This window comes from Paramisgurnus dabryanus, chromosome 9 (genome assembly GCF_030506205.2).
Source record: "Paramisgurnus dabryanus chromosome 9, PD_genome_1.1, whole genome shotgun sequence".
In the NCBI taxonomy this organism is placed as follows: Eukaryota; Metazoa; Chordata; class Actinopteri; order Cypriniformes; family Cobitidae; genus Paramisgurnus; species Paramisgurnus dabryanus.
This window is the reverse complement of record NC_133345.1, coordinates 35,385,057-35,412,940: the sequence shown is the minus strand read 5'-3', so window position 1 is coordinate 35,412,940 and position 27,884 is coordinate 35,385,057. Positions and strand designations below refer to the sequence as shown.

The window sequence follows — 27,884 nt, the reverse complement described above, 5'->3', positions numbered from 1 at the left end:
TTATGTATATTTTTTTTAAACAAAAGTATATATATTAACACAATTCTGACTTCCTTTTTTTTTTATTATTAAAAACGTTAATTAATTTTATCTTCCTCAAACTAACACAATTGTTTAATTTTCAAAAGATGTCTACAAAATAATCAGTTCACACAGACACCATGGTCTCCTTAGTAGTAGGTTTATAGAGCAGGAAAGGAAGCCATTACACAATGTGCATGTTTTGAAAACTTTAAATTACAAATTAATTACAAATTTGTGAAAATGCTAAAAACAAAGTTGTGACTGCTGAGTTAGCGCTACATGCCAATAAATGCTATATCATATGCTAGCGTTTAGCTGATTAGTTGTTAGTTGTTACTCAAAATGTATTTTTGTCTGATAAGGGCTCAAAATATAAGGTCTGTTTACTAATGTGAGCTTCTGGCATGAGCCTCAGAGCAGAGCCAATCAGAGCAGAGCTCAACATTATTATTCATGACCCTTTCAAATAGGGCAAAAATAGACCATTTCATTCAAATGACAAATTCTAGGGTTGTAGATGGACATGTAAAAACGTTTCTGGATAATTTTTGCACTTAATAAAGCAACATACCTTCTATGTAATTGTCAAAGAACTATTTAACATATTATGACAACACATCCTATGGCACCTTTAATCTTAGGTTTCATATTTATGGGGGTTACACATGTCAGAAACAACAAATATAGATTAGGCCTATTTTATTTGTATTTTATATTTTACTTTTTTGTGATGTCAGTGAAAATTCAGACTGGGCAAGTAAAATACTGAACCATCAGATTTCTTCCCAATCTACTCCAGCAATCCAGTATAACACATTATACTTATTTAACAGCCATTACAAAAAACGCAAACTTACTACTGCAGTTAGCAATTATTTTATTGTTTGTGCTTTATTATTTTATGAGCAGTCTGTTTAAACTACACTACATTGTTTGCAACTCTTCAGCTTAATATGGGATTGCCATGGAAAACAATGTCCCTGAATCAATATGTGTAACAATGTGTACCATATTTTGTGCATAAAACTGTTAATATAAGAATGCTTTCATCCTCAAACACTTACCGATAGCCTGCCTGCATAATCATGCACATGATCGCGTCTCGTTCAGGCTGAGCTTTGGCGCTTGAAGCGCGAATGATGCAGCACGAGTGTAGACAAACCAATCATAAAGCGATGTAAGTTAGAGAGGCGGGACTAAGTAAAGGTAAAGCCAATCATATTAGCGATGTGAATTTTGGAGGCGGGACTCATCTGTTAACTGTTTGTGTGCCACAAATAGCGCTATTTTTCTATATAAAAGTTTAAATCTCATTTAAATTATTCCTTAATGAATTCATGTTAAATTAAAATAAGCAACAAGTAAAAAAACACAAGAAACAGACAGACATCAGTTGTTATATGAATAAACATCTTTTTTTTTTTAAAAGCCCCAGAAAAAAAGGGCACTTTCTCTCCAGGAATAAAAAGGGCTGGTGCTCAAGCCCCCTTTGATGTCTATGTGTGCACGTGCCTGCTTCTTTTGTCGAACCATCTTGATAAAACAAAGTTGTCACGTGCTGTGCAGTGATACTGGTGACTTCTACACTGCAAAAAATGATTTTCAAGAAAGAAACTTCTTTGTATTTTTGTCTTGTTTTCAGTAAAAATATCTGAAAATTCTTAAATTAAGATGCTTTTTCTTGATGAACAAAACGACCCAAGAAAATAAGTCTAGTTTTTAGACCAAAAATATCAAATTTAAGTGATTTTGTGCATAAAATTGTGCATTGAATTTAGCGTTTACTGTTTATTTAGTGTTTATTTTTACTGAAAGCAAGATAAAAATACTGCTTTTTTTACATTTTGTTTATGTTTAGCATGAGGGTTACAACTCTTAAACTGTGTTTATAAGTCAAAATGCATGAAATAGCATTTAAACCCCCCCCCCCCCCCTTTAGGAAATGTTTCATGAAATGTTTGATGGACCCTATTAAAGCCTACTTATATAGAGCTTTGAAGTTATGTAGTTCTTTTCTTTTAGTCTGTCTGTCTCTTTCTCTCATATACACACAATCTGTTCTGAGTTTACTGAGTTCATTTCACACACACAGTATACACTCACGTTCAAATACAGAAACGCGTGTCGACAGACATTTGATGGTGTTGAACGTTATTTCATCGATGTTTTTATATGTATTTCACACTTAGCCTCTGCCAGGAGGAGAAGAGGAGGAGGTAAGTTACATATTGAGGTGTTTACAAACCCATCAAACCATCGCAAATGTCCAGTGTGTGTGAATGCAGCCATCTTCACCCCGCACATGCAGGAGTAAAATACATTGCTTCCTCTAGCTCTGTTCCAGTGTATGCCTAGCTACCAAAGCAACATGTGAGACATCTAAGGTGCAAAATGGTTACAGAAAAGTATACAAAAAATAAATGTCTTCACAGACAGGACAATCCCAAAATGCATTGGTATGAGCTTCATTGACATTTTCTTCCAGAAGTTCTTTATATAAAAATGTATCCAACATATTTATTCAAGGTTTACCCAACATTTGTGTGTGCTGTTCAATTTTTAGGCTACTATTTCTGGAACTGAGCTGTTGTATCATAATACACTTTACACCATTAATAAAGACCAATGATGCATCGTAATGTGGAAAGACAATGTTAAGCCATTAAGCATTTCATATTTACATTCACCATAGCAACGCACATTTTCTAATCAGATTAGATGTTGCATTGGTAATTTGCGTGTGTGTTTTTTAACAGATCGATTAGATGAGATTTTGGCCTCTCAGGAGTCAGTACTGAGGCCAAAGGTGGAATCAGATTACAGGGCAGCCACGGTAAAACAACGACCATCCAGCCGCCGAATAACACCAGCAGAAATCAGTGTAAGGCACGCATACACAAACATACATATATAATGACATTTAGAGTCTAGGAATGATCTATTAGCTTATGTTATTTATTTCTTTATTTATTTTCTTTTGTGCAGTCTCTTTTTGAGCGGCAAGGTCTAGCTCTTCATGGTGCTCTCCATCCAGCACTGGATAAAGCCCACATACAGCTGCCGAAAAGCGTGGCCAGAACCAAGTCATTTGGTAATGCTTTACACATATCTAAATGAAACTTTTTTTAATTAGTCTCTTTGTTGAATTTAAAATATGAATGTTTTACATCCAAGCCTGTTTGTAATCATAAAAACATTATTGCCTTTTTGTCTGTTGCTGCAGGAGCAACCGAAGAGGATCGACTGTCTGCCCTAGCAGCGGAGCACAGGTTTCCGCGGAGCTCCTCCATGACGGACAGCCTGAGAGACAGCCATAGTATACCTCCCCCTCCCCAAACCGCTCCCCCACCTCCTCCATCACTGTACTATTATGATACAGGCCCTCCTCCTTCCTTCTGCCCGCCACCTCCCCCCGGCCGCATTCATGACCCCAGTCGGTCTAGTTTTAAGCCGGGCTCCGAGCCAAGACTGCACGCATTGCCTCAGACAATGTCTGCAGAGATGTTCGAGCCCCCTCGTCATGCCTCCCACATGGACCGGCAAAAAAAGGCTCGTTCCATGATCATCCTGCAGGACTCCTCCCACGTCCCTGTGGAGCCTACTGAAATCCCAAGGCCAGGTCCCATTTCGACTCCGCCTGAGAGGATCAAACGGAAAGGTCGAGTCATTGATAACCCTTACGCCAATGTGGGCCAATTCAGCGTTGGCCTGTTCACGAGCAAGCCTCAGCGGAGAAAGAGCCCGCTTGTAAAGCAACTGCAAGTGGAGGATGCCCAAGAGAGAGCTTCGCTGGCACTGGCATCCATCCATGCCAGAGAGCATTCTCCATCAGGACGCCTAGCTGCACACCACACCAGCAGGGCTGATTTTTACCAGCAGCAGCTGTTGCAGGAACGTAGTCAAGCTCAGGCTGAGGGATTGTTTCAAGGAAAAGGACCCTTTGCTGTCGCCATTGCTGATGCTGTGAAAGACCGTGAACGTCGTCTGGAAGATAGACGGAAATCCACAGTCTTCCTATCGGTGGGTACTATGGAGGGCAGTTCAGTTTCTCCCCAAGAGGCCCCCTCACTTACACCATCTCGTTCTGTTGATGAGCGAATGCTTACGCGTGAGCTTGGTCAGTTGCCGCCTCCTGCCTTGGCATTGCGTCCCTCTCCTGGGGGCACCACCTTCATTCACCCTCTAACAGGCAAGCCCCTGGACCCGAACTCTCCACTGGCACTTGCGCTGGCCGCAAGGGAACGGGCATTAACCTCTCAAACTCAATCTCCTGCAAGCAGCCCTGAACCCAGAACTAAACATGAAGCTGCTGGAGGGGTCCTGTTTATGGACACACAGACCAAAGAGGCTAAGCGTTCTGAGGTTGAGGGGGATTTTGCCTCACCACCCTTTTCCCCTGGAGCAAAAAGAATTTATGAGACCTCTGTCCCCACCAGCAAGATTCAGTGGGGAAGTCCCATATCCACCAGGAAAGAGATAGAAACAAGTTCAGAAAGAAAGGATGAGAGAAAACTTGAAGATAAGAAGAGTATGATAATAAGCATCATGGACACATCTCAGCAGAAAACTGCTGGGCACATCATGGTTCATGCAACAAGTAATGGGGACGCTGTGGGACCCAGCCCAGAGCACAGTGCCCCCACCCCAAAAGGGTCTTTGTCAGAAAGCCCCAAACCCATGTTGGCTGAAATAAAGCGTGCTAAGTCCCCTGCTCCTGATGGTTCTTCAATATCCACGCCACCTTCAGCCACAACTCCAACTTCACAACCACAACCTAGCCCGTCCTCAGATAAAACCCTGGTTCAGGGTAGTTCCGAGGAGGATGTGGATCCCTATACAGTAACCCTTCCACCCGCCATGCTCTCCTCCAGCGATGAGGAGACGCGTGAGGAGCTCCGCAAAATTGGCGTTGTTCCTCCACCAGACGAATTTTCCAATGGCCTTCTTGCAAAGGCACCCGAAACAGCTGTACCTCCACTGGCGCAGATGACCTCCACAGGCCTACCCTCAGCACCGCACCCTCCTCCCGCCCCTCCAGCAGTGGCTGCTGTAGCAGCAAAGGTCTGCGCTAGCAGTGGCCCGCAAGCAGCCTCAGGGAAGCCATCTGAGTCCCACCTGGGCCCAGAGTCTGCTGCTGACTCCGGGGTGGAAGAGGTGGACACTCGAAGCTCCAGCGATCACCACCTGGAGACCACAAGTACAATCTCCACTGTCTCCAGCATGTCCACACTTTCTTCGGAAAGTGGCGAGCCCACGGACACCTACACCACCCACGCAGATGGCCAGACTTTCATTCTTGATAAGCCACCAGTGCCTCCAAAGCCAAAGCTCAAGTCCCAGCTCAGCAAGGGCCCGGTGACATTCAGGGACCCCCTGCTTAAGCAGTCATCTGATAGTGAACTGCTCTCACAGCAGCACGCAGCTGCGCTGGCTGCTGTTGCGGGAGCCTCAGGCCCGGCCAGACCGCGCTACCTCTTCCAGAGACGCTCCAAGTTGTGGGGGGACCCCGTGGAACCCCGTCCGCTTGCAGGGGCAGAGGAAGGCAAGCCCACTGTGATTAGCGAGCTCAGCTCACGGCTGCAGCAGCTCAACAAGGACACACGCTCACTCGGGGAGGAGCCACTTGGAGCTTCACTTGACCCCGGAAGGAAATCACCAGTAGTTGGTGCAAGGTAAGGTGCAAATACTGCAGCAGAGATTATGTACATGTTTTGTCATTTCGAAAACTGTATTTAGTGAAACAGAAGCTGATTATCAAAACTGCAAACACAATGTTAACTAACACTAAAACAATTATGTAGGATCAATGTTCTCACAGAGTCTCTAAAGAATGCAACATTTAAAACCGCCTAGATTTGTTTTAAGCCAGTTTTTCCCAAATGACATACAACTAAAGAAAGCTAAAGTTTATAAACTGTCAGTCCAGTGCTTCTTAAAACTGCAGACATCCACTTTTTAGAGAACGATTTATTCTTTATTAAAACACTAAGAGTTACTGTTTAACATGCTTTCTTCATTGAGAAGTTTGGAGCCCCAGGGAGCCAACATTCATCGACCACTGGTAAGTAATGTAATGTAGAACTGCCTCAGGCTGGTCTCCTAGCTAACCAATAAAACTTGTACACTATAGGCAGATTCTTATTACTAGTGTGCCTTGACGCTCTCTGAAAAATGTTGGGATGTTTAAAGCTATGATTGGGTAAAATATGGACAAACCCAACGGACCCTGCGATTGTCATGGGTAGCTCATCAGTAAAGCCGGTTCTGTGATAAGTAGTAAATCACCATTACCTGCTTTCAGATGGAGCGCCATTTACTACAGAGCCGTATTTCACCAAGAAGCTCGGCAAAATAGCATAAATTATCGGAGGTGCTTTTGCCTAGCTTTTCTGTGAAATACGGCCCTGTGTAGTAAATGCCGCTCCATCTGAAAGCAGGTGATGGCGATTTACTACTAATCACGGAACCGGCTTTACTAATGAGATACGCATGACAATAAGCAAGTTTTGGGTTGTTTCAACCCATGGTTCGTGTAAATATGTCTATTTTTTAAGTTAATTTAAACCAGGTTTTGAGTTTGTCCATATTTAAACCCAACTACCAGAATTTTGTAGTGCAGTTTTTAAATTTATACCATGATGTGAATTTATCCAATATATCTAACCAGAGCCACATGGACACTTTCTGTTAAAACCTTTGTTTCATGTGAAGGCTTAAAGGGCTATGTTTATTTATTTGCTTACAGTATATCCTTAAATACAGCTCAAGTCCTTTATGTCCCAACAGATGTGAGAAGGACATGGAAGGCAGTAAACCTTAGCTTTTAGCCACTAGGGTAAATCAAATGTCATTCCCTTTGATTTCTATTCTTTAACAATCCACTAATGTCGTACTGTTCAGTCACTTTTGCTAACATTGTTCTGGGTTTTATTCATTATTTCTCAGGTTCTGTGTTTCTTGGTCCACCCTGGCAAATACTCAAACCATCTGTCCCTTGACAGAAAAGCCATAGCCTGTGTAACCAAATTTGGAGTCAAGTCTTCTTAATCTAATAAGTCTAAACTGTTGGTGCAAGAGGTTCAGTTGTCACTTTACAGCCCTTGTGTTTAAGAGACAGGCACTTACCAATGACTAAGAGCTTTTTAAGCGTGCATGATGTGAATAAAAACAAGATCCTTGGTGACATTGGGGATTGACAAATTGGATTTTTATACATGGATAATTTGCCTTTGGGTGTTTACAAGGTAACAGATGGCCTGAGGGCATGCAGCATCTCAAACTTTGATCTTTCACCTTTCAAAATCTGTCACATCTAACTTAGCAAGCTTTTTCCTGTGACCTGCTTCACTGTGCCATTGTTGTGGCAGTTTGTATGTTTGTGTGTGACTGAGAGACATGTTTTTCTTATTAATGTGTTTTTGACCACTAGTTTTGAGACATACATTTTTGAACAATTTAAAACCACAGTATTTAAAAAATATATTTTATTTAGAAAACCAATAGAGGTATTTCCATTGTGGATTGTAATAAGGATGCACCGATACAAACTTTTTGTGCCGACACCGAATTTTGCTTTTTACGAGAAGCACAGATATATCATGTATCTGTCGTGAAAAGCAATTTTTCACAGGCTATCGGCTGATAGTTTAAAAACAGATGTTAATCATGGCAGATATATCCTGCACTTCAAAAAAAAAAGATTTTCAAGAAAAAAAATCTTAGTATTTTTGTCATGTTTTCAGTAAAAATATCTAGAAATTCTTAAATTAAGATGCTTTTCTGGATGAGCAAAACGACCCAAGAAAACAAGTCTAGTTTTTAGGCCAAAGATATCAAATTTAAGTGATTTGGTGCATGAAACAAGCAAAAAAAAAATCTGCCAATGGGGTAAGCAAAAAATCTTGAACATTTTTCTTAAACACTAAATTCAAGAAAATTCGCTTTACCCCATTGGAAGATTTTTTGCTTGTTTTATGCACAAAATCACTTAAATTTGAAATTTTTGGTCTAAAAACTAGACTTATATTCTTGGGTCGTTTTGCTCATCAAGAAAAAGCATCTTAATTTAAGAAATTAAGATATTTTACTGAAAATAAGACAAAAATACTAAGACATTTTTCTTGAAAATCACTTTTTGCAGTGTATATGAATGAATAACATTTATAAAATGTAATCTTCAGAATCTAGTTAATGCAAGTTAAAGGGGACATTTCACAAGACTTTTTAGGATGTTAAATAAATCTTTTGTGTCCCCAGAGTACGTATATAAAGTTTCAGCTCAAAGTACCATCTACATAATTTATTATCGCATGTTAAAATTGCCACTTTGTAGGTGTGAGCAAAAATGTGCTGTTTTGGGGTGTGTCCTTTTAAATGCAAATGAGCTGATCTCTACACAAATGGCGCTTTTCCATTGCATAGTACCCCACGGTTTAGTTTAGTTTGGGTCGGGTCAGCTTACTTTTGGGAGCTTTTCCATTGGGTGCAGTACGTAGTACCCGATACTTTTTTTCGTACCACCTCGGTTGGGGTTCCAAGCGACCCGAGCTGATACCAAACGTGACGCGAAAACACTGTAGATCACTGATTGGTCTGAGAGAATCGTCACGTCATCGCTATAATGTAAATATTAGCTTTAGCTTACTGCTAGCTTGCGCTGTCTCAAGCAAACATGTTGTTATCTGTGTTCTGCTATAAGTTTCCAAACACCCTTTTAGCGATGAAAAACATCCACAGGTTGAGAATCCGGGACACCATAACAGTTTTTTCCAGACTTGCAGTTTGTGGCGGCACATTCGCGACGTGCATGTCCGCATTATATATGCTTAAATGCAACTTGAATGAGGCTCAGCGGAGCGCCGTCGACTGACGCCACGGGTCGGGTGTTTAAACAGAAACTGTCATGTGAGACAGAGGTAGTGATAAACGCGATGTGCAAACATCTATCTGTGGTGGCCAATTTTAATTTTGTGGCAGACTGAGAAATAAATGAATGAATGGGAATGTACAACAACGCTCTCACGTGTATGATGTCACAGCAGTAGGCAGCATAAATATAACGACACGCCTATAATCCCTCCCACTGCGAAGTGATACTAAACTCGATGGAAAAGCTAACCACGCCAAAGTGAGGTGAGCTGACCCGACCCAAACTAAACTAAACCGTGGGGTACTATGCAATGGAAAAGCGCCATAAATAGCAGTGCTGTGGTTGGATAGTGCAGATTAAGGGGCGGTATTATCCCCTTCTGACATCACAAGGGGAGCCAAATTCAATTACCTATTTTTTCACAGGCTTGTGAAAATCCAATTACTGGGTTGATCTGTCACATTTTCTAGGTTGATAAAGCACTGGGGACCCAATTATAGCACTTAACCATGGAAAAGTCAGATTTTTATCATACGTCCCCTTTAATATAACCACCAAACTATCAGTATCGGCAAATATCATTGTCTGTTTTTAAACAATCGACAGATGTCCGATAGTGGGCAAATTGCTTTTATCTGATGATTCATATTATAGGTTGATACATTGGTGCATCATAATAAACTAAATTATGTTCATATTTAATATAACCAGCATAACAGTCTACATCAGTAACCTTCATATGTCTTCTCAGTCTGGACAGTCTGTTGTTGTCTATCCATTACACCATGTAAGCTTGGTCTTCATTTTGTAGTTGTATAATGCTTCATCATCTTTTAATCGCACTGACACAGTGATCGCTCTGGCTTTTTCTTGGGAAAAAAATGCTTTTGTGTAGTTTTTTGTATTGTTTATTCATGCATATTTGTTTGGTTTTAATTTTATGTCATTGCATTTCACCCGAATGGCACCTAACCCCAGACACAGCATATATCTAAAGAAATATTTGTATAATTGATAAGTATAATAAACAAAAATAAATGCCTACATCTGGGGATAGCTGCCCACTGGTCTGTGTCACTATGCATTTTGGTTTGCATTCGATTGACATTGTTAAGATTGTTTAAGTGTGTGCTGTTTGTTTTTTGTTCTGTCATGGACTGATGCTGATCGCTAATCTCTCTCTCTCTCTCTCTCTCTCTCTCTCTCTCTCTCTCTCTCTCTCTCTCTCTCTCTCTCTCTCTCTCTCTCTCTCTCTCTCTCTCTCTCTCTCTCTCTCTCTCTCTCTCTCTCTCTCTCTCTCTCTCCATCTCTTACTCTCTATCTGTACGTCTATCTCTATGTCTGTCTCTTCTCATTCTCTCTCTCTCTCTCTCTCTCTCTCTCTTTCTGCATGCTGCTGCTCTGTCTAGAACTGAATCTGAGGCTAAGCCCAGAAGAGCCGGGCACCTGTGTAAGTGCGCATGAATCATCTCATCTCTTTTTCCATGTGCTGATCCCGCCTCCCTCCTACCCCTCAGCTTATTTATGTTTTTCATTGGCTTGTGAGTTCTGCTCAATCGTCACGTTACACGAATAAGGCAAAAGACTGGCTGTGATGTTTCATAGATAGTAGTCAGAGCTTGTATTCGTACTGCTAAATATATTCTGTCCCTTTCACCTGGAAGGAATAAATTCTCAACAAACAGCTTTGATCACTTCCTGAACACAGGAAGTGATCAAATAACAATCAAATAACAAGAATCCTTTGCCTTAAGTAATCTGAAGGTTGAGATGTTATGCAAGTTTTTTTTGCACATGTTGCATGTATAGGGCTGCTTTCAGTGCTTTGCTGTTGTGTTGCATGCACACTTTTTACATTCATTTGTGTCCAAACTCACATATCACCCCAGTCATTACATTACTGACTGATAACTGAGTAATCCACTCTGTTGGTGACTCAGATGCAGGACAAAAGCGTGTCTCTCTTGACTTGTAACGGTTGTAGCATAGAGTCCAGACAGAACTGAAAAATAATCATTTGGTGTCACTCCAGCTAGTAAATAGTACAGACTTGTTTTCAAACAATTAATTAAATAAATTAGTTTAGAGTTAACCAGCTGAACTCATCGTGTGCTTTGATTAGAGGTTGACCGATACTGGATTTTGAAGATTATCTTTTGCAAATTACTTGACAAGTATACTTTAAGTATACCGGTACTCTAAAGTTTAATAGTCTCACGTCAAATAAAGTTTAAAAAAGAGGCCACTCTTTTTATCATGACAGCATGTTACTCTATGGCTGGATTTACACTGCAAATCTTGATGCCCAATTCGGATTTGTTGCCTGTATCTTATGAGTTTGGTTTAACTTTTTATTTATCTTGAGAGGATTAAGAAAGTTTAATAAACTGTTTAATAAGCATATTTAATAACGTGCAACATTTAACTAGTCACAATACGACCACAAACATTAGAAGAAAAAAAAAATAGGGTTAACCGTGATTTCTTTGTTGTGATTATACTGAATAAAAGTAAAAATAGTCAAATTAAGATTCACGAAGAATTGTTTCCAGTCCATGAAAACATGATCACCACAAGACATCTTCACACTTCTATTGTTACAGCTGATTAACACATTAATGAATCTACAGTAGTCAACATTTGAAGTAGATCAAAACCTTTCCTAAAAGTTGTCTTAAAACCAATACCCAATATCCGTTCTTGTCTTAGGACAACTTGGATGAAAGTTTTTGATCCACTTCAAATGTTGACTAGTATAGTTTAATGTGTTTGCCGTCTAACTCACAGCGTAGTATCCTAACATAGTTGATGCTTTAACTAAAACTGGCAGAGAAAGAGATACTGAATGAAAAGTGAATTTCTGGCTGCGGATCTGTTGTATTTCACCAGAAACATTTAAACACCTCCTCTCTTCCTTTCTCTTCTGGCTTGTTCTGTTCTCTCTCAGACTCTTCAGCAGTTTAGGAGAGCTCCATACCATCGCTCAGAGAGGATACGGCACCACTTACACCATCAGACCTGGCAGCCGCTACCCGGTGACCCGCCGGACGCCGAGCCCCGGTTCCCCGGACCGCTCGGATCCCCTGGGACCCATCCGGGGTTTCGGACTGGCCACCTCCCCGACCGCGCCCCCCACCATCCTCAAGTCGTCCAGCCTTAGCCTCCCCCACGAACCCAAGGAAGTGCGTTTCGTCATGAGAAGCTCCAGCGCGCGCAGTCGCTCTCCTTCGCCCGCCCCTTCCCCAGGCATGCACTCCCCTCTGCTCTCCCTACGCCCGTTCCACCAGAAACCTCTCCACCTGTGGAACAAATACGACGTGGGCGACTGGCTGGCCAGCATTCACCTGGCCGAACATCGAGAACGGTTCCAAGAGCACGAGATTGAGGGTTCTCACTTGCCCGCTTTGACCAAGGAGGACTTCGCCGAGCTGGGCGTGACTCGTGTCGGTCATCGCATGAACATTGAGCGGGCTCTTAAACAGCTCCTGGAGAGTTGACCATTCGCCTCCCTGTGTCAATAGGTAGTAGTTTTCATTTGCTCGTCTTTTCGTTATCCTCGTGATTTTTAAGCTTTAAATAACACTACCCGTTTCCCCAATCGCGTCATTGGCGGAAGTGGGCGTCGGCTCCGTGCCGTTTTTTTGTAGCACTGTCCTAAGCCCCTCACACCCCACTGCCAGCAGCCAACAGCCAGTGGCCGTATCTTCTCTGTCTGCTGCCTGCCCCCTTCTGGCTGAGGGATGTATTACACTCGGAGAATGTTTAACCAACACTAGTGGCTTTTTCATAATCAGACTCTTACTTTGGGTTTCCAAAGGAAATGTGACATTAGATAGAATCTCAATGTATTTAAATAGCTTTGAGAGACAGCAACAAGAAAATGGACATGTCTCTCCACTTAGATGATTTATCCCACCAATAATTTCATCATTTTTACCAATTATATACATATATATATTTGACAGAAAAAGTATATAGATATATAAATATAACATTTTGTCATAAATATAAAACTTATATATGATATTATATATATATAAAGACAAAAAAACATTCTTGAAAATGATTTTTTACAATGATTCTTTTCTGATGGATTGTACCATGAAACGTTACATCACCTTAAGGAAAGACGCTTGATTTTGATCGTTTTGAGTGGTACCGCCCTCATTTTTATTTTTGGTTGTTAGTTTTGTTTATTACAGAACTGGGCTTCCATCTTTAATTGAAGCATCTCACAATGAAGTGTATGTGTATGGTATATTTATGTTTAGACATTTAAAAAACACACCAACCAGACATTTTCCTTTTTTAAATGAAAAGTGTTCCCGGTACAGTAACACACTTTTACAGAATCACACCGCTTTCCTGTCCAAATTTGACTGGGCTGATTTAAAGGTCAATTCTCAGTCTTCTAAAAGGAAAAGTTCAACCAAAACTCACATGTACTTACATATTTCAAACATGTATTCCTTTTTCTTGCACGAAAGACAAAATAGAGATGTTTTGTGTTCATTCTTTTCCATGCAATTATGGCAAAATGGCACGAAAAGATCCAAACAATTCATAAAAGAATCATACATTGTAAAAATGTCCTGCTGCACTTAAATGTTTAAGTTAAACAACTTGAATTAACAAGTCATTTCAACTGTTTTGACTAGTTGCAATAAATTATATAAAAAAAACTTAAACCGACGGTTTGGCCAAAAATGAAAATTACCCCATGATTTACTCACCTTGAAGCCACCCGAGTTACATATGTCCAACCGTTTTTATATTCAGATATATGTCCTAGCTCTTCCAATCTTTATAATAAATGAATATGGGTCCAAAGAATGTGCATCCATCCTTTGCAAAAGTAATCCACACGGTTCCAGGGATACATAAAGGCCTTTTAACTCTTTTTCCGCCATTGGCAGCATTTTTTTATAATTTTCACAAAAGTTTAATGTCTTCAAGAAAATGTTCTTCTTTAAATATGAAGTTAACGTACAATATATAAAATTAAAGAACAGATCCTCTGCTTTCAAAAAAAAAATTCGTCATTGGCAGAAAAGCGTTTTCTTTTAATTGACAAGTTAACTCCTCAATGGTAGGGAAAGAGTTAAGGGCAATCGATGCTGTTATGTGAGTCAGAGACAAAATGGTTTGGCAAGATGAGAAATTAAAAAATCTTTTTAAAAACTTGTTTTAAAAGCACGCATCAGGTTTATTTCAGTGCACATAGTGTATTTATGTTAATTTCATGCAATAAAAAATTACATTTGCACCTTTTTTGTGAAAGTAATGGACCTGAAAATGTCAAATGGTGTAACTGGCAATTGCGCCAAAGAATGAGAAATAGTAAATATTTTATCCACAAATATTTATGTGATGATCATCAATTAAAAATCATTTTAAAATATCATTTTATTAGTTATTTCTAAATGTACATTTTAATGCATTTTTAAATATTTTTCCTGACATATGCTGAAAACAGCTCTGTTTTCTAAATAATCTTTGACGAATGATGAAAAATGTATGTTAAAAAATCATATACAAACTTAGATGATTATATTTTATTCCACTAGATGATATATATTTTTATGAATATATTTATATTTTCATTAAAAAATACTAGGTACACCAATTGACACACCACATTGTCATTTTTGCAATTATCCCCAAAATATTCATTCAAAATGAAATAAAACCAGAATTTTAGACTTGTTTTTAAAAAAATAAAATGTATGCAAGTTATCTGTATTTTATTTTTATTTTAACCCTTTTACATTTAATTGAACCATATGGACACAAAATAATTAACGTCACGTCATTGACCCATGTAAGAGAAATGTACATATTTAAAACTTTATTTATAGAGCTAGTTATTTTCATTTGTAAAGTTTTAAATGTATATTTCTCTTATAAAATCGCATCGATTACACTTAAAAGGCCTTTATTTATCCACAAGAGCCGCATGGATTACCTTTGTGAAGGATGGATGCACATTATTTGGACTAGAAGAAGCAGACTTCATATTCATTTATTATAAAGATTGAAAGAGCTAGGACATTTTCAGAAATATCCGAATATGTGTTTGTATGAAAACGGATAGACATATGGTGGCTATATCAGGTGGCTTCATGGTAAGTAAATCATGGGGTAATTTACATTTTTGCCCAAACTTTCCCTTTAAGCATATTTAAAAGTGGTGTGTGTAAATTTTTGCGGCATCTAGTGGTGGGATTGTGAATTGCAACCAACCGCTCACCCCTCAATTTCAAAACGCCGCCACAGGACAAACATGTTGTCCATTTAGGGCTTCTATAGAACCATGATGCCGACTTTCATGTAAGGGACCTGTGGTGTATGTAGATAAAAACGACTCATTCTAAGGTAATAAAAACAATACAGTTCATTTATGTAAGGTCTTTATACACCACTGATAGTATAGTTATGTATAATATATTGCATTTCTGTCAAGAGATCCTTCTAAAGGTTACACAATGCACCTTTAACTTTATTTTTTAATTTATAAAAAAATTATTTGTTTATTCAAGTTGTTAAAACTTCAAAATTTAAAGCATCAAATGCTCTTACATTGGCACTAACCCTCATCAGACTGAAAATAGCAATATCTGATTAGTAAATAATTAATATTTTAAGATATTTTCAATGAGTCCTTCATTCGGTTTAGTCCCTGTTGACTGCAATTGCATGATAAAGAGCCACCATACCTATAGTCAAACCATCAAAAAAGGGTGAGAAAAGACATACGCATTTTTTGGTTGAACTTTTTCTTTAATTTGGCAATCTGGTAACCGAAACTTTGCAATAAGTGTGAATGTGTAATAAACTAATGTGTGCGAATGACAGAACCACTGTGGGACAAGAAACATTTCAAGATCTCATAAAGAAACCAGAATCTATAATTGTAAAAGATTTTCTGAGCCATTATATGTCCTGTATTCACCTGCTATAAGCACTGAAACATTTAGCTTATTTGTTTTCGCCATTTTTGTTTATTTAATTTTTTCTTCTTCATAGGTGGATTTTGTAGCTTGTGAAACATGATAGAATAATTTTTATCAATTCATTTAGACAGTTATTTAAAAGACGATCCTAAGGACAAAAGATTTAATGAAGAAAACTGTTTGAAAAGATCCTTCAGCTGTATATATATATGGACACAAATATTTGCTTTTTATATCAATCACGAGCAATGTATATATGATAGTTTTCGTATAAATTTTTAAAAATCGAAAAAATATATAGATCTATATATATGAATGTTTGGCATATATGCATAGTTAACCACCTGTCGAAAAAGGTGAAAATTTTACTCTTTGTATGGAGTTCGGGGGTGATTTGCACAAAACAAGGTGCTAACATTTCAAGCCATTCATTCATTCATTCATTCCCACCTATCGAATTCAAACCACCATTAGGGCTTTCAACAAATCCATGTAAGACCTTCAAATCTAAGGACATGCAAACGTCATTGTTCTGTCCACCACCAATCTTCCTTACACTGTAAAAAAATGCTTGGTTATTTTCAACCCAGTGTTGGGTCAAAAGGGGATGAACCCAACCCATTGGGTTGTAATTTAACCTTTGCTGGGTTGTTTTAACCCATTGTTGGGTGAACTATAAATATTTCCTGGGTTAATTTAACCCTTTTTGACCCAACGCTGGGTTGAAAATAACCATGCAGTTTTTAGAGTCTGGTAGTTTAGTTGCGTGCGTGCGTGCGTGCGTGCGTGTGTGTGTGTGTTTTTAAAGAGTACACATAAAAATTAAACTTAACCCTGTATTATTTTATACCCATTGGACTTCCATTGTTGAACACAAAATGAGATGTTGAGCAGAAGCGAATCGGCTCAATGCAATGAAAGCTTTAGATAACACTGAACAGAGATAAAGGACTGCTGTAGTCACCATTCTGTACCTTTATTTATTGCATAAAAGTTATAGCATTTTGCTAGCAATCTCACTTACAAGAAAGAAAACATGGGTTTTGGCTGACATGTCTCTTGAGAGCTTTTCTATCAAAAGAAGGTCCAGATTCTATTTGGTAGGAGCGTGTAGAGATCATTCACCCCGCCTTTAAATTACTGCTGTAGAAGTATTGTTCATTGTTAGTTCATGTTAGCTAATGATTTAACTAATGTTAAAAAAAACAATCTTATTGTAAAGTGTTTTGTCACAAAATTTGCATCTGAAATTTGAATAGCCAAGGATGACACCATCCTCCCAATTTGTTTTCTGGGATCTCCCTGTAAAAATGTGACACTGTGTAATAAAATTGTGTGTTTTCATTGCAAGTATCATGTGAAAGAACCAAGGAGCCTAGTCAGGGTGAACGCCATATTTAATTTGATATAAAAGAAGATTAAATTGTTTAAAAGAAGCAAGCTAACCACGCCTCTATCATTGGTGGTTTTGCAAGATAATAATTTGTCTTCATTAAAAGGCACTCCACTTTTTTTGAAAATATGCTCATTTTCCAACTTCCCTAGAGTTAAACATTTGATTTTAACAGAAGAGTCAAGTTTTAAATAAGAAAAATATTGAAACTCTTTGGCTATTTTTTAGCGCGATGTTAATGGTCTAATCAGATTCAATGGATTGTGCTAAGCTATGCTAAAAGTGGTACCGCCAGACCCGGAGATCAGCTGAATGGATTCCAAAACGGTAAAATTCAAATGTTTAACTCTAGAGGAGCTGGAAAATGAGCATATTTAAAAAAAAAAGTGGAATGTCCCTTTAATGTTGCTTTAGTTCAAATAAAGGTCACGCCAAGCTCGTGTTATGTGACATATAGCGAAACAACTGCAGGTTGAGAAGATATCATTTAGTATAGAGGTTCCTAACTTGGGGGTCCAAGGGGGCGCCAAAGTTCACAGGATCTGATATGCCTTGAGGTCAAATGAAGATAGATTAAAGATTTTATTTAAGTTTTTTTTTTTTTAATCATACAAACTCAGAAAAAGATACAAGAAGGAAAAAATTGTCATTTTGTCATCTGTACCAAACTGGTACCTATTAAGACCTTTTAAAAAAAGCTTTTATACCTTTTTTTGAGAGTGTATGCTTACAAGTTAAAATATTTTCTTGTGTAAAATAATTATTTAAATTTAGCTTACTCCATCTCGACGTGCTTGTCAACGGATCGGCAAAATCAAAGATGGATGTAGAGGGTTGGGGGGCTTAGATTGTCGGATGTCCATGGGGGGCCCCAAGCCAAGGAAGAACATTTTAGAATTCTGATTTAGAAGATTCACACCTGTAATTTTATGCAGTTTTCAAGATGCTGTTTTTTCTTATTTACCCAACAAAGTTGATAGACAGGACAACAAATTGAACTGACCGTACATCTAAAAAAAAAAAAATTTAATATGGCGCTCACTCTGATTAGGGTTTAATCCTTCATCCTCAATCCAGAGCCCTAACTTAAATTGTTCAACTTCTGCAAGTATTCATTTAGAAGTTTAACACTGATCCACTTTTAACTAAGATGGTGCAGATTTGTGTTAAACCAATTCAGTCTGTTTGACTCTACAAGGGCTTCATTGAAGGTGTTAAGGGGCTGCTAAGATAACTGTGAATTACTTATATGTCCTCCACTGCAAACCAGACCCCTTTGTTATAAACAGACACAAAGGCGCTTTTAATTGTAAATTAAAAGAGTTAAATTAAAGAGACATGCATCTAATTTCCAGGAGAAGAAATGAAAGCGTGCGTGCGTGTGTGTGTGCGTGTACAGGTTTTCTTATTACTGCATTTCTGAGCCATACAGACCAGTTTTTCTTTTCTGTATCTCTGATAACTTGCTGTGATTATCATCCATACTGCACTTTCATCTTTCATAATATTGGTTGTTACGGAGTGGTTGGTTATTCTAGGAAGATGAAAGGAAATTAAGAAAAAAAATGAACAAATGTGCCAAAAAGTATTTATTGTTTAAAGGTTTTCTTTGAGGTTTAAAAAACTGAAGCTGTTGGTGCCACCTCCTGGAAATCTTGAGTCACTTTTTTCTTTCTTTGTTTTCCAAAAATGTAAATGTACATTAATGTTTATGTTTTTTCTGATATTACACTAGCCCGTAAGTGGCCTGATGTAAGTGCTTTTTCATGAGCACGTTCATTTAATAATCTATTTATGTTTGAATTACAGTAAGTCAATTATCGACTGACTGCACTTTTGGTGGACTTTGCCCTTTACTCTCCCCAAAGTAGCGCAGACTTCAGGGGTTCTGCATATTTCAAAAGGATGAGAAAATTGCAAACATTTTTTGTAATTTTACTACATTTACAACCAGTGGCAGGACGAAACATGAAATAAAACACATCATTCACATGACTATGTTCTGTAGGGTTGTCAATCTTGTTTTCTGACCAACTAAAGCACAATAAAAAAGGCAAGACATGCAGTATACTCTGCTTTAATGAGCATGTTTTTTTGGGGGGATTGATTGTGCCATGAAGACTTGATTTGATTGGTGGGGTGTAACGTGGACGAGAGGTAAATTTCAGGTACTAAACTCTTCAGACTTTTAAAGCAACAAATGTAATTTACCTTAAATTATGCTTTTGCAAGCCTATTAACAAAGTGTTTTAGTATAGTTTTTCCTTTAACTTTAATAAAATACTTACATTTTTAAAAACGTATTTACGCTGTAAGAAATTACTTTAATTCGTAAATTTGTTTTTTTAAAGCTTTTTTTTACAAGGCATTACCAACTTCAGTAATTTTTTTTTTTTACTGTTTACCATGTAGCTTCTATTCATAGATAATAGTTTCTGTATTGTTAGATAAAACTGTATCTTTTCTATATAGAAGATTAGGTATTTGATTAGGTAATGGGATCTAAGAGCTCCTGACCGACTGACTTTAATACAGGCATTAACTTCATACTGTAGCTAAAATCTCGAAGCACATTTAGCACATAGGACAAAAAGACAAATAGGATAAACATTACTTTATATTCAATGTACATAGCATTACATATAAACATACAAATCAGAGGATTGAGATATAAGAGCAACTTTCTGATTCCTCTAACATACAGTTTAAATAAATGTGTATATAGTCCAAAGATGGTTCTGTACAAACGTACAGACACACGTTTTGTTACGCTTGTGCAAACCATATCAAACAATGATAAACCAAAACATTTCTTATCACAGTTTGTGCAATGTAACTGGTGTTCAAAAAAATAATGATGGTAAATGTCACATTTTACCTCAAAATGAAATGAGAATCATTTATATTCTGTATGAAGAAATTTGGGACATTTAAATTATGACATTAAGCTCTCCAATTTAATTTTGTTCCCATAACTACTATGAGATTTGCTTTCAAATGAACATTGCATTACAATGACTTTTCTTGTGATGTGGGGGTGTAAATGTGACAGGATGCAAATGGATGGATTCTTTAAAGGGGACATTTTACAAGACTTTCTTAAGATGTAAATCAGAGTACGTATATCAAATATTATATGTACCATTTTTGAGTGTGTCCTTTGAAATGCAAATGAGCTGAGTGAACTGGTTGGATAGTGCAGATTAAGGGGTGGTATTATCCCCTTATGACATCACAAGGGGAGCCGAATTTCAATTACCTATTTTTTCATAAGCTTGCAAAGAGTTACTGGGTTGATCTTTTTCACGTTTTCGGTTGATAAAAGCACAGGGGACCCAATTATAGCACTTAAACATGAAAAAGTCAGATTTTCATGATATGTCCCCTTTAAGATTGTCCTGGATGTCCAAGTCACATCTTGTCCAATCAGTGATCCAGTCTAAGTTTGTAAGACGCACATAACAAAGTCACAGTACAGTTCGTTGCACTTCCTCATTTCAATTTAAAGATACTAAAGATAGCGTTTCACAAGTATCTGTAACCTGACAGTTTCTAAAAGCCAGAGACCATTCGGTTTCACATGCACACACACACACACACACACACACACTCTTTTGTACACATTTGTTCATCACGGCGCTGTCTGGTGTACTTCTAAAGAGTTGCTGAATTTCAACAAATCTTTAATTTTATAGATACGCTGAAACATTTTTGTGTTGTCTTTTTACAAGTCATTTCGGTTTACTATTTTTTATACCAGGGGGCTGTTGAATGCTTTATTCTGATTGGTTGAGAAATGTTCCAGGGGTGTTGATTATTTTTCTGTAAAACGCACACCTAACCTGTCAAATGTGTAAGGAATAATTTAAGATTTGCCGTTGAATTATTAGAAAATAATGCACACCCAAGGTGGTAGTATGGCAGGACACAAAGCGGGTGTGCATTATTTTCAAATCATTCAAAGGACCAGAGTCATTTATTACGCTTATACAATGGTTACCACAGAAATTGCTCTGTTGCCTATTTTTTAAGACATTTGACAAGTTAGGTGTGTGGTTTACAGAAAAATAATCAACACCCATGGAACATTTCTCAGCCAATCAGAATACAGCATTCAACAGGCCCATAGTATAACAAAAATAACCACCAGAGTAATGTCTTAGCAATGTTTGGGGTAACCGTGGTATAAGCGGAATAATTTACCCCGGTCCTTTGAATTATTTGAAAATAATGCACACCCGCAGTGTAACTGCACTCCGCTTTGGGTCGTGCCGCATTGTGCATTATTTTTCGATTCATATTTAATTTCACTTTATTAAGTTAATGTAAAAATATGTTGATCACATAATCTTTACAGCGTAGTTTATAAATAACAAACTTTAAATAAGGTAAAACTGTATGCACTGCAACAAATGATTTTCAAGAAAAAAAATTCTTAGCATTTTTGTCTTGTTTTCAGTAAAAATATCTAACAATTCTTAAATTAAGATGCTTTTCTTGATGAGCAAAACGACCCAAGAAAATAAGTCTAGTTTTTAGACCAAAAATATTAAATTTTAAAAAAAGATTTTTTTCTTGAAAATTATTTTTTGCAGTGTGAATATTAATGATAGAGTTGAAAACTGAACAAAATTGAAAAACGTTTTAAATAGCATCATGATATGTCACACGCCTTTGTCACGCTTACTACCCTAAGACGAGGTCAAACTACACCACTTTTCGTCTGACTTCCATTCATACGCATGCAAATGCATCAGAACAAAAGCGCAAGCTCGTGCGAAGATATTTAGCTGTGTACCAAAGTTCAAGTTTGGTGAACTTTTGAAATCTGTATCACATTGAGACGGGACCAGTAGAAAACCGGTACGTCACAAAGAGACCTTTCTCTCTAATATAACATCTAGTGTGACCGCCCTCTAATACAAAAATAATATACTTTATTCACAATAATAATAATAATAAGCTAAAATCTCACACATTAAAAAAAATGTTGAAAAATTTTGTAATTCAGGATTGGCCAAGCTTGGTGTTCTCTTATGGATATTTTAAAATATTTTTAATAGCTGTTGTACGATTTGTATCAAGTCAAATGTTAAAAGTTGCACCGTTATACCGTTCCCATATCAATTACCTGATAATGCCGCATTCACAGACACATAATTTATTCCCGTAACAGGATCAATAGCAGACATTATCAAATATGTGAGGTAGAGGTGTGCAGCGTCTGAGGAGGATGAGATGACGGTCATGATCTGAAGAACACATCAGTACAGCAGCAGACAGACAGCGTGTACACATCAGGTCATGCAGACTCCGTTTGTCTTTCTGGCGTCTCCTCTTCTTTATCAGACGACTCCTCTTTGGCCTCTAAATCGAAGTTCTGCCAAATAAAATGAATGACATGGGTAAACCGTATTATCAAAATTAATGCAAACATTAATAGCACACAATTAAACTATTGCCATGCAGCACACAAACCTCCAGCTCCCTCATGACTTCATCCATGAAATCGTTGGAGTTCTTCTTATATGACAAAGCCATCTGAATGGCATCTTTAAAAACCTGAAGAACAATCCAGAACATTAGAACCTCACAGAGATCCAGGTCATCCTCCTAAATCTAAAACATGAAGCTAAAACATGTACCCCTCAAGAATACATACATATGAAGAGTTTGGTTCCAAAACGCGATAAATGCTATTAAAAAAAATTTTTTACCACAAAAATCAGTATTGTATCAGGTCAGTATTAAAAATTAAAATTCTTTATTTTACGCAAAATCCGATATCCACAGTGTTATTCTGTCAGCTTTTTTCCAAACCATGACAAACCGTAGTCTTCCTTATATCACAGCGCACCATTCCACGCATTGTAAACAAAAATAGCGGCACTTTTAATAAACACAGAATCCTTGTTTTCCTCATCTACTTTGAACTCCGTGATCAACAAAAAAACAAAATAATACTTTTAATGGCATTGATAAACCTGTGGTGGTTTTCTGTGACGGAGAAGAAACATAAGCCATCAAAATCGAAATAATTTACGTGAGAGGCACTCGGGGTTGCTTGTCTCACAGGACAGCATCAAGCTTCTGTCATGCTTACAAATTGACCCCAGGGGATCTTATGAAACACTTTTCATTATTTTACTCGGAAGTCAACGAAAATCGAGCAGGACCAAAACATTTTACAGCTGATCGTTGTCAAAAAAGTTGTGCTTTAAAGGTGTATATTTGTTATTTTTATGTCAAAAATGACAATCGTTTTGCTAGATAAGACCCTTATGCCTCGTTTGGGATCATTTAAACTCAGTTGAAAAAAACTGTTAAGTGTTGAGTTAAGTATTAAATGTTGGGCTCTATTAAAGTCCATTAAAATGAGAAAAATCCTGCAATGTTTTCCTCAAAAAACATAATTTCTACTCCACTGAACAAAGAAAGACATCAACATTTTGGATGACATGGTGGTGAGTAATCTCCACTCTAGTATCTGGATTTTTCTTTTAAGAAAATGGAATATTCCTTTAAGTTTAACCAAAAAAAGTTACAAATTGCAGCTTTAGCATTACATTTAAAACTTGTTTTAGTTTAAACAAAACTAAATGAGATCACATGCACTCAGCTGAACTTATGAACCTCACAGACAGGGATTTTAAATCCTCACCTTAACCACATTGGTCCCATCAGCAGCAGACACAAAGTAGAAGGGCAGACCTTGTTTCTTGGCAAAGTTGAAACTCTTTTGAGTCACTTTCATGTCGGCTTTTAAAGAGATCACAGATAAAAGAGCAGGAGATGAGACCGATGCAAGCATTACAGCCTCTATTAATGCTCTTATCTATCATTCACAAAGGAAATATAAATGACTCTTACCATCTATTTTGTTAGCCACCACCAAACAAGGGATCTCTGACCGGTACTCTCGTAGTTCTTTGTACCAATTTGGGAGGTTCTTATATGTTATTTTTCTCTGGACATCAAACACCTGCCAAATATATATATATATATATACATACATATATCAGTTTCTCTTTTTGTTTCAGTGTGTATCCACACATTATGGAAATGCATGACATGTTTTAAAAGGAATGATATCTGTTTATGAAAAGCATTAATCTAAAATCAGAACTCTTATCATTATTCTCTTTATGTTTTCTTTCGCAAACTAAAATGACGTTTTCCTGCAAATTTGACTATTTATCATTTTGTTATCAATTTGCATCTAAAATATGACTTAATGTATGAATTATGAATTAAACATGTCGGTCAGTTTACTTACCATAATACAAGCATGAGCCTTATGGTAGTACGAGGGGTGCATGCTTCGAAAACGTTCCTGTCCTGCCGTATCCCAGAAATCTGTGGTGTTGGTAAATGTTTTTGAGCTTAGCTTTACTGACTACACAAACCTTAATGCCATGAAATGGTGACAAACTAAAACCGAGAACAAGCTCTAATCATTCTGTAAGATATATCAATTTCAACTTAAATTAAAAAGAGAAAATGCATTACGTTGCATCAGACAGAAAAGAGACATCGGCATGAGAGTGTATCATTGGACTGAGATTAAACCGTACTTACCCACGAGTATAGTTTTTCCATTGATAGTGGTGGTGTATTTGTACAGAGTCAAAGCATAGGTGGACAGCTGCTGAGGCCGACTGACACATTAAATTAAGTACATGTCACAAAATTCATGATGAAGTCTCCACAAAAAAGAGAGATTGTAAGAAATAACACTTGGGCTATTTTGCTGCCCTTACTTTTCAGGTACAACCAAACTTGCTTTACAAGTCATTTCAACTCTATTTTACATTTTGACAAGTGGGGAGTGGTTGTAATTTATAAAAATATGTTGAAATTGTTTAATTTACACTCACCTAAAGGATTATTAGGAACACCATACTAATCCTGTGTTTGACCCCCTTTCGCCTTCAGAACTGCCTTAATTCTACATGGCATTGATTCATCAAGGTGCTGAAAGCATTCTTTAGAAATGTTGGCCCATATTGATAGGATAGCATCTTGCAGTTGATGGGGATTTGTGGGATGCACATCCAAGGCACTAAGCTCCCGTTCCACCACATCCCAATGATGCTCTATTGGGTTGAGATCTGGTGACTGTGGGGGCCATTTTAGTACAGTGAACTTATTATCATGTTAAAAAAAAAACAATCTGAAATTATTCGAGCTTTGTGACATGGTGCATTATCCTGCTGGAAGTAGCCATCAGAGGATGGGTACATGGTGGTCATAAAGGGATGGACATGGTCAGAAACAATGCTCAGGTATGCCGTGGCATTTAAACGATGCCCAATTGGCACTAAGGGACCTAAAGTGTGCCAAGAAACAGCGGTAACAAGGCATGATGGATCCATGTTCTCATTCCTTTTACGCCAAATTCTGACTCTACCATCTGAATGTCTCAACAGAAATCGAGACTCATCAGACCAGGCAAAGTTTTTCCAGTCTTCAACTGTCCAATTTTGGTGAGCTCGTGCAAATTGTAACCCTTTTTCCTATTTGTACTGAAGATGAGTGGTACCCGGTGGGGTGTTCTGCTGATGTTGCCCATCCGCCTCATGGTTGTGCGTGTTGTGGCTTCACAAATGCTTTGCTGCATACCTCGGTTGTAACGAGTGGTTATTTCAGTCAAAGTTGCTCTTCTATCAGCTTGAATCAGTCGGCCCATTCTCCTCTGACCTCTAGCATCAACAAGGCATTTTTGCCCACAGGACTCCCACATACTGGATGTTTTTCCCTTTACACACAATTCTTTGTAAACCCTAGAAATGGTTGTGCTTGAAAATCCCAGTAACTGATCAGATTGTGAAATACTCAGACCGGCCCGTCTGGCACCAACAACCATGCCACGCTCAAAACTGCTTAAATCACCTTTCTTTCCCATTCTTACATTCAGTTTAAAGTTCAGGAGATTGTCTTGACCAGGACCACACCCCTAAATGAATTGAAGCAACTGCCATGTGATTGGTTGATTAGATAATTGCATTAATGAAAAATTGAACAGGTGTTCCTAATAATCCTTTAGGTGAGTGTATTTTATAGTGCACTTTTAATGTAACATGTCACTTGCCATGTACATGAGATAAACTAGTTGCTAAGTTACACAACTGCTAAGTTAAAACTCTGTCTAGACTACTCTGTGCAGTTATGACTAGTCTGACCAACTTAGTTATGTATAATAGTCTTACTTTTTGTTTCAAATGACAACAATCTAAGATTCTTCCCACATGACATAGTAGAGATTGTTCCTGTTAATTATCAAATAATGTAACAATGTCAAAATAGTCCTAAAGTAGGCTTCACTTTCTTTATGCAAAACTCCTGAGATTCACCCTGTAACTAAACTACATACTCTCTTTAATAATAAGACTGGCCAAACATAGACAGCATGTTATAAGATAACATCATTTTAAAAGGATACTATCCATCCATAAGGAATCTCTCCATAAGTCTGTAAGGAAATGAGCAAAACATTAAAACATGCAAGTGCTTTTCCTCTACTGACACTAAACAAAAGCAAGAAAACATCAGTCACATATGAAACATACTTGGATTTGCCCACAGCGCTGTCTCCGAGGCAGATGATTTTGACCTGCTCGTCGGCGTCATATTTTTCCTGATCTAAATCAGAAAAACCTCCTGCCTCCATCATCCTCAGACTCCGGCACACACTGAGCTTCTTAACGCAGTGGGATTAGATGGACAGATTGCTCAACACGAAGGCGAACAGAGCTGCTTTAGTCCATTAAACGCGTTGTAAACGTATGGAAAGCATTTCGTGTATATGTACAAGCAACGTCCAGTAAAGCCAAATGGTCAAATGTATTTATTCTGAGGAAGTTAGCTAATTAGCACATTAGCGTGTTTCTGTTGCATTTACTTACTCAAACAAATCAATATTCATTTGTAAAACTCATTTGGCATCGGGTTTTGCGTATGAACGCAAAATCGTTTGGCTTGGAGTTTAGACGAGAGAAAGATTTGTGAATAAATAAAATTGCCCGTCCGCTTGCAGAAAATTCACTGTGAACATGCACGACAACAACGCGTTTCTAAGCAACGGCAGGACCCGTAGAGGCCCCACTGGCGCGATGGGTTGTCTTTGAATGTGCCTGTTTATATTTAAAAAAGAGAGAGGGAGATAATAAGTGATTATTATCTGAAAAAAAAAAACTTTTTACAGTAATCTCTTATTTGAATACGAGTTTCGAGTATAACTATTTTTATTAATCATGTTTTTTCTTTAACCTTTAGACTTTGTGTGTCAAGTATTATTTGCTTTACTTGTGGAAAAATTAGCTTAAAGGGATAGTTCACCCCAAAATTTAAATTCTGTCACAATTTCCTTTTAAGCCTGTTTGAGTTTCTTTATACTGTTAAACAAAAAATAAGATATTTTAATAAATAATGGTAAGCACACATTTGACTGACTTCTATAGACCGTTTCATCGGGCGCACGTGCGGTGACACGATAAGCGTCTGGTCCATAGACTGTAAAAAAGAGGTCTGGTCCGAACTTTACTTCCGGATTCTGTTTGTTTAATGGTATGACTAGTTGCTTAAACGGAACTCTTAAACAAATACCTCGTCGAAAATAACAAATGTTTTGGGTTCCTATGTAATC

The 27,884-nt window shown here is 37.7% G+C and overlaps 2 protein-coding genes across 5 annotated transcripts in view; one reads left to right on the top strand and one right to left on the bottom strand.

Annotated features, from left to right (window-relative positions):
- Positions 1-13,340, top strand: part of shank3a (SH3 and multiple ankyrin repeat domains 3a) — a 248,689-nt gene extending 235,349 nt beyond the window's left edge. The window contains exons 18-24 of one of the 4 annotated variants that reach the window (XR_012337351.1): positions 2,214-2,240; positions 2,781-2,905; positions 3,010-3,115; positions 3,248-5,696; positions 6,811-6,859; positions 10,303-10,343; positions 11,841-11,981. Coding sequence is in view for 3 of the 4 variants with exons in the window: in XM_065283592.2 (XP_065139664.1) it covers positions 2,214-2,240; positions 2,781-2,905; positions 3,010-3,115; positions 3,248-5,696; positions 11,841-12,390 (3,257 nt within the window). In the remaining variant the exon portion in view is untranslated. Of the gene's footprint in view, positions 1-2,213; positions 2,241-2,780; positions 2,906-3,009; positions 3,116-3,247; positions 5,697-6,810; positions 6,860-10,302; positions 10,344-11,840 lie in introns of all 4 variants that reach the window. The other 3 variants (XM_073815806.1, XM_065283592.2, XM_065283593.2) reach the window with 3 other exon arrangements.
- Positions 13,341-22,305: 8,965 nt separating this feature from the next.
- Positions 22,306-27,295, bottom strand: rabl2 (RAB, member of RAS oncogene family-like 2). Its single transcript, XM_065283594.2, has 8 exons — positions 26,809-27,295; positions 26,682-26,711; positions 24,818-24,897; positions 24,516-24,595; positions 24,110-24,221; positions 23,901-23,998; positions 22,718-22,801; positions 22,306-22,619 (listed from the first exon to the last, which is right to left on the bottom strand). Exons 1-8 carry the CDS (start codon positions 26,910-26,912, stop codon positions 22,542-22,544), a joined length of 666 nt encoding a protein of 221 aa, XP_065139666.1. The 5' UTR covers positions 26,913-27,295; the 3' UTR covers positions 22,306-22,541.
- Positions 27,296-27,884: the final 589 nt, after the last annotated feature.

What these genes read in the sequence shown, in the direction of transcription:
- rabl2 (XM_065283594.2), bottom strand. Translation starts at nt 26,912, where the DNA reads ATGATGGAGGCAGGAGGTTTTTCTGATTTAGATCAGGAAAAATATGAC. An exon ending in AGATTCCTTATGGATGGATA is followed by an intron (nt 24,898 to 26,681) that starts GTATCCTTTTAA and finishes TTAATGTGTCAG; the next exon opens with TCGGCCTCAGCAGCTGTCCA. An exon ending in AGGCTCATGCTTGTATTATG is followed by an intron (nt 24,222 to 24,515) that starts GTAAGTAAACTG and finishes TATATTTGGCAG; the next exon opens with GTGTTTGATGTCCAGAGAAA.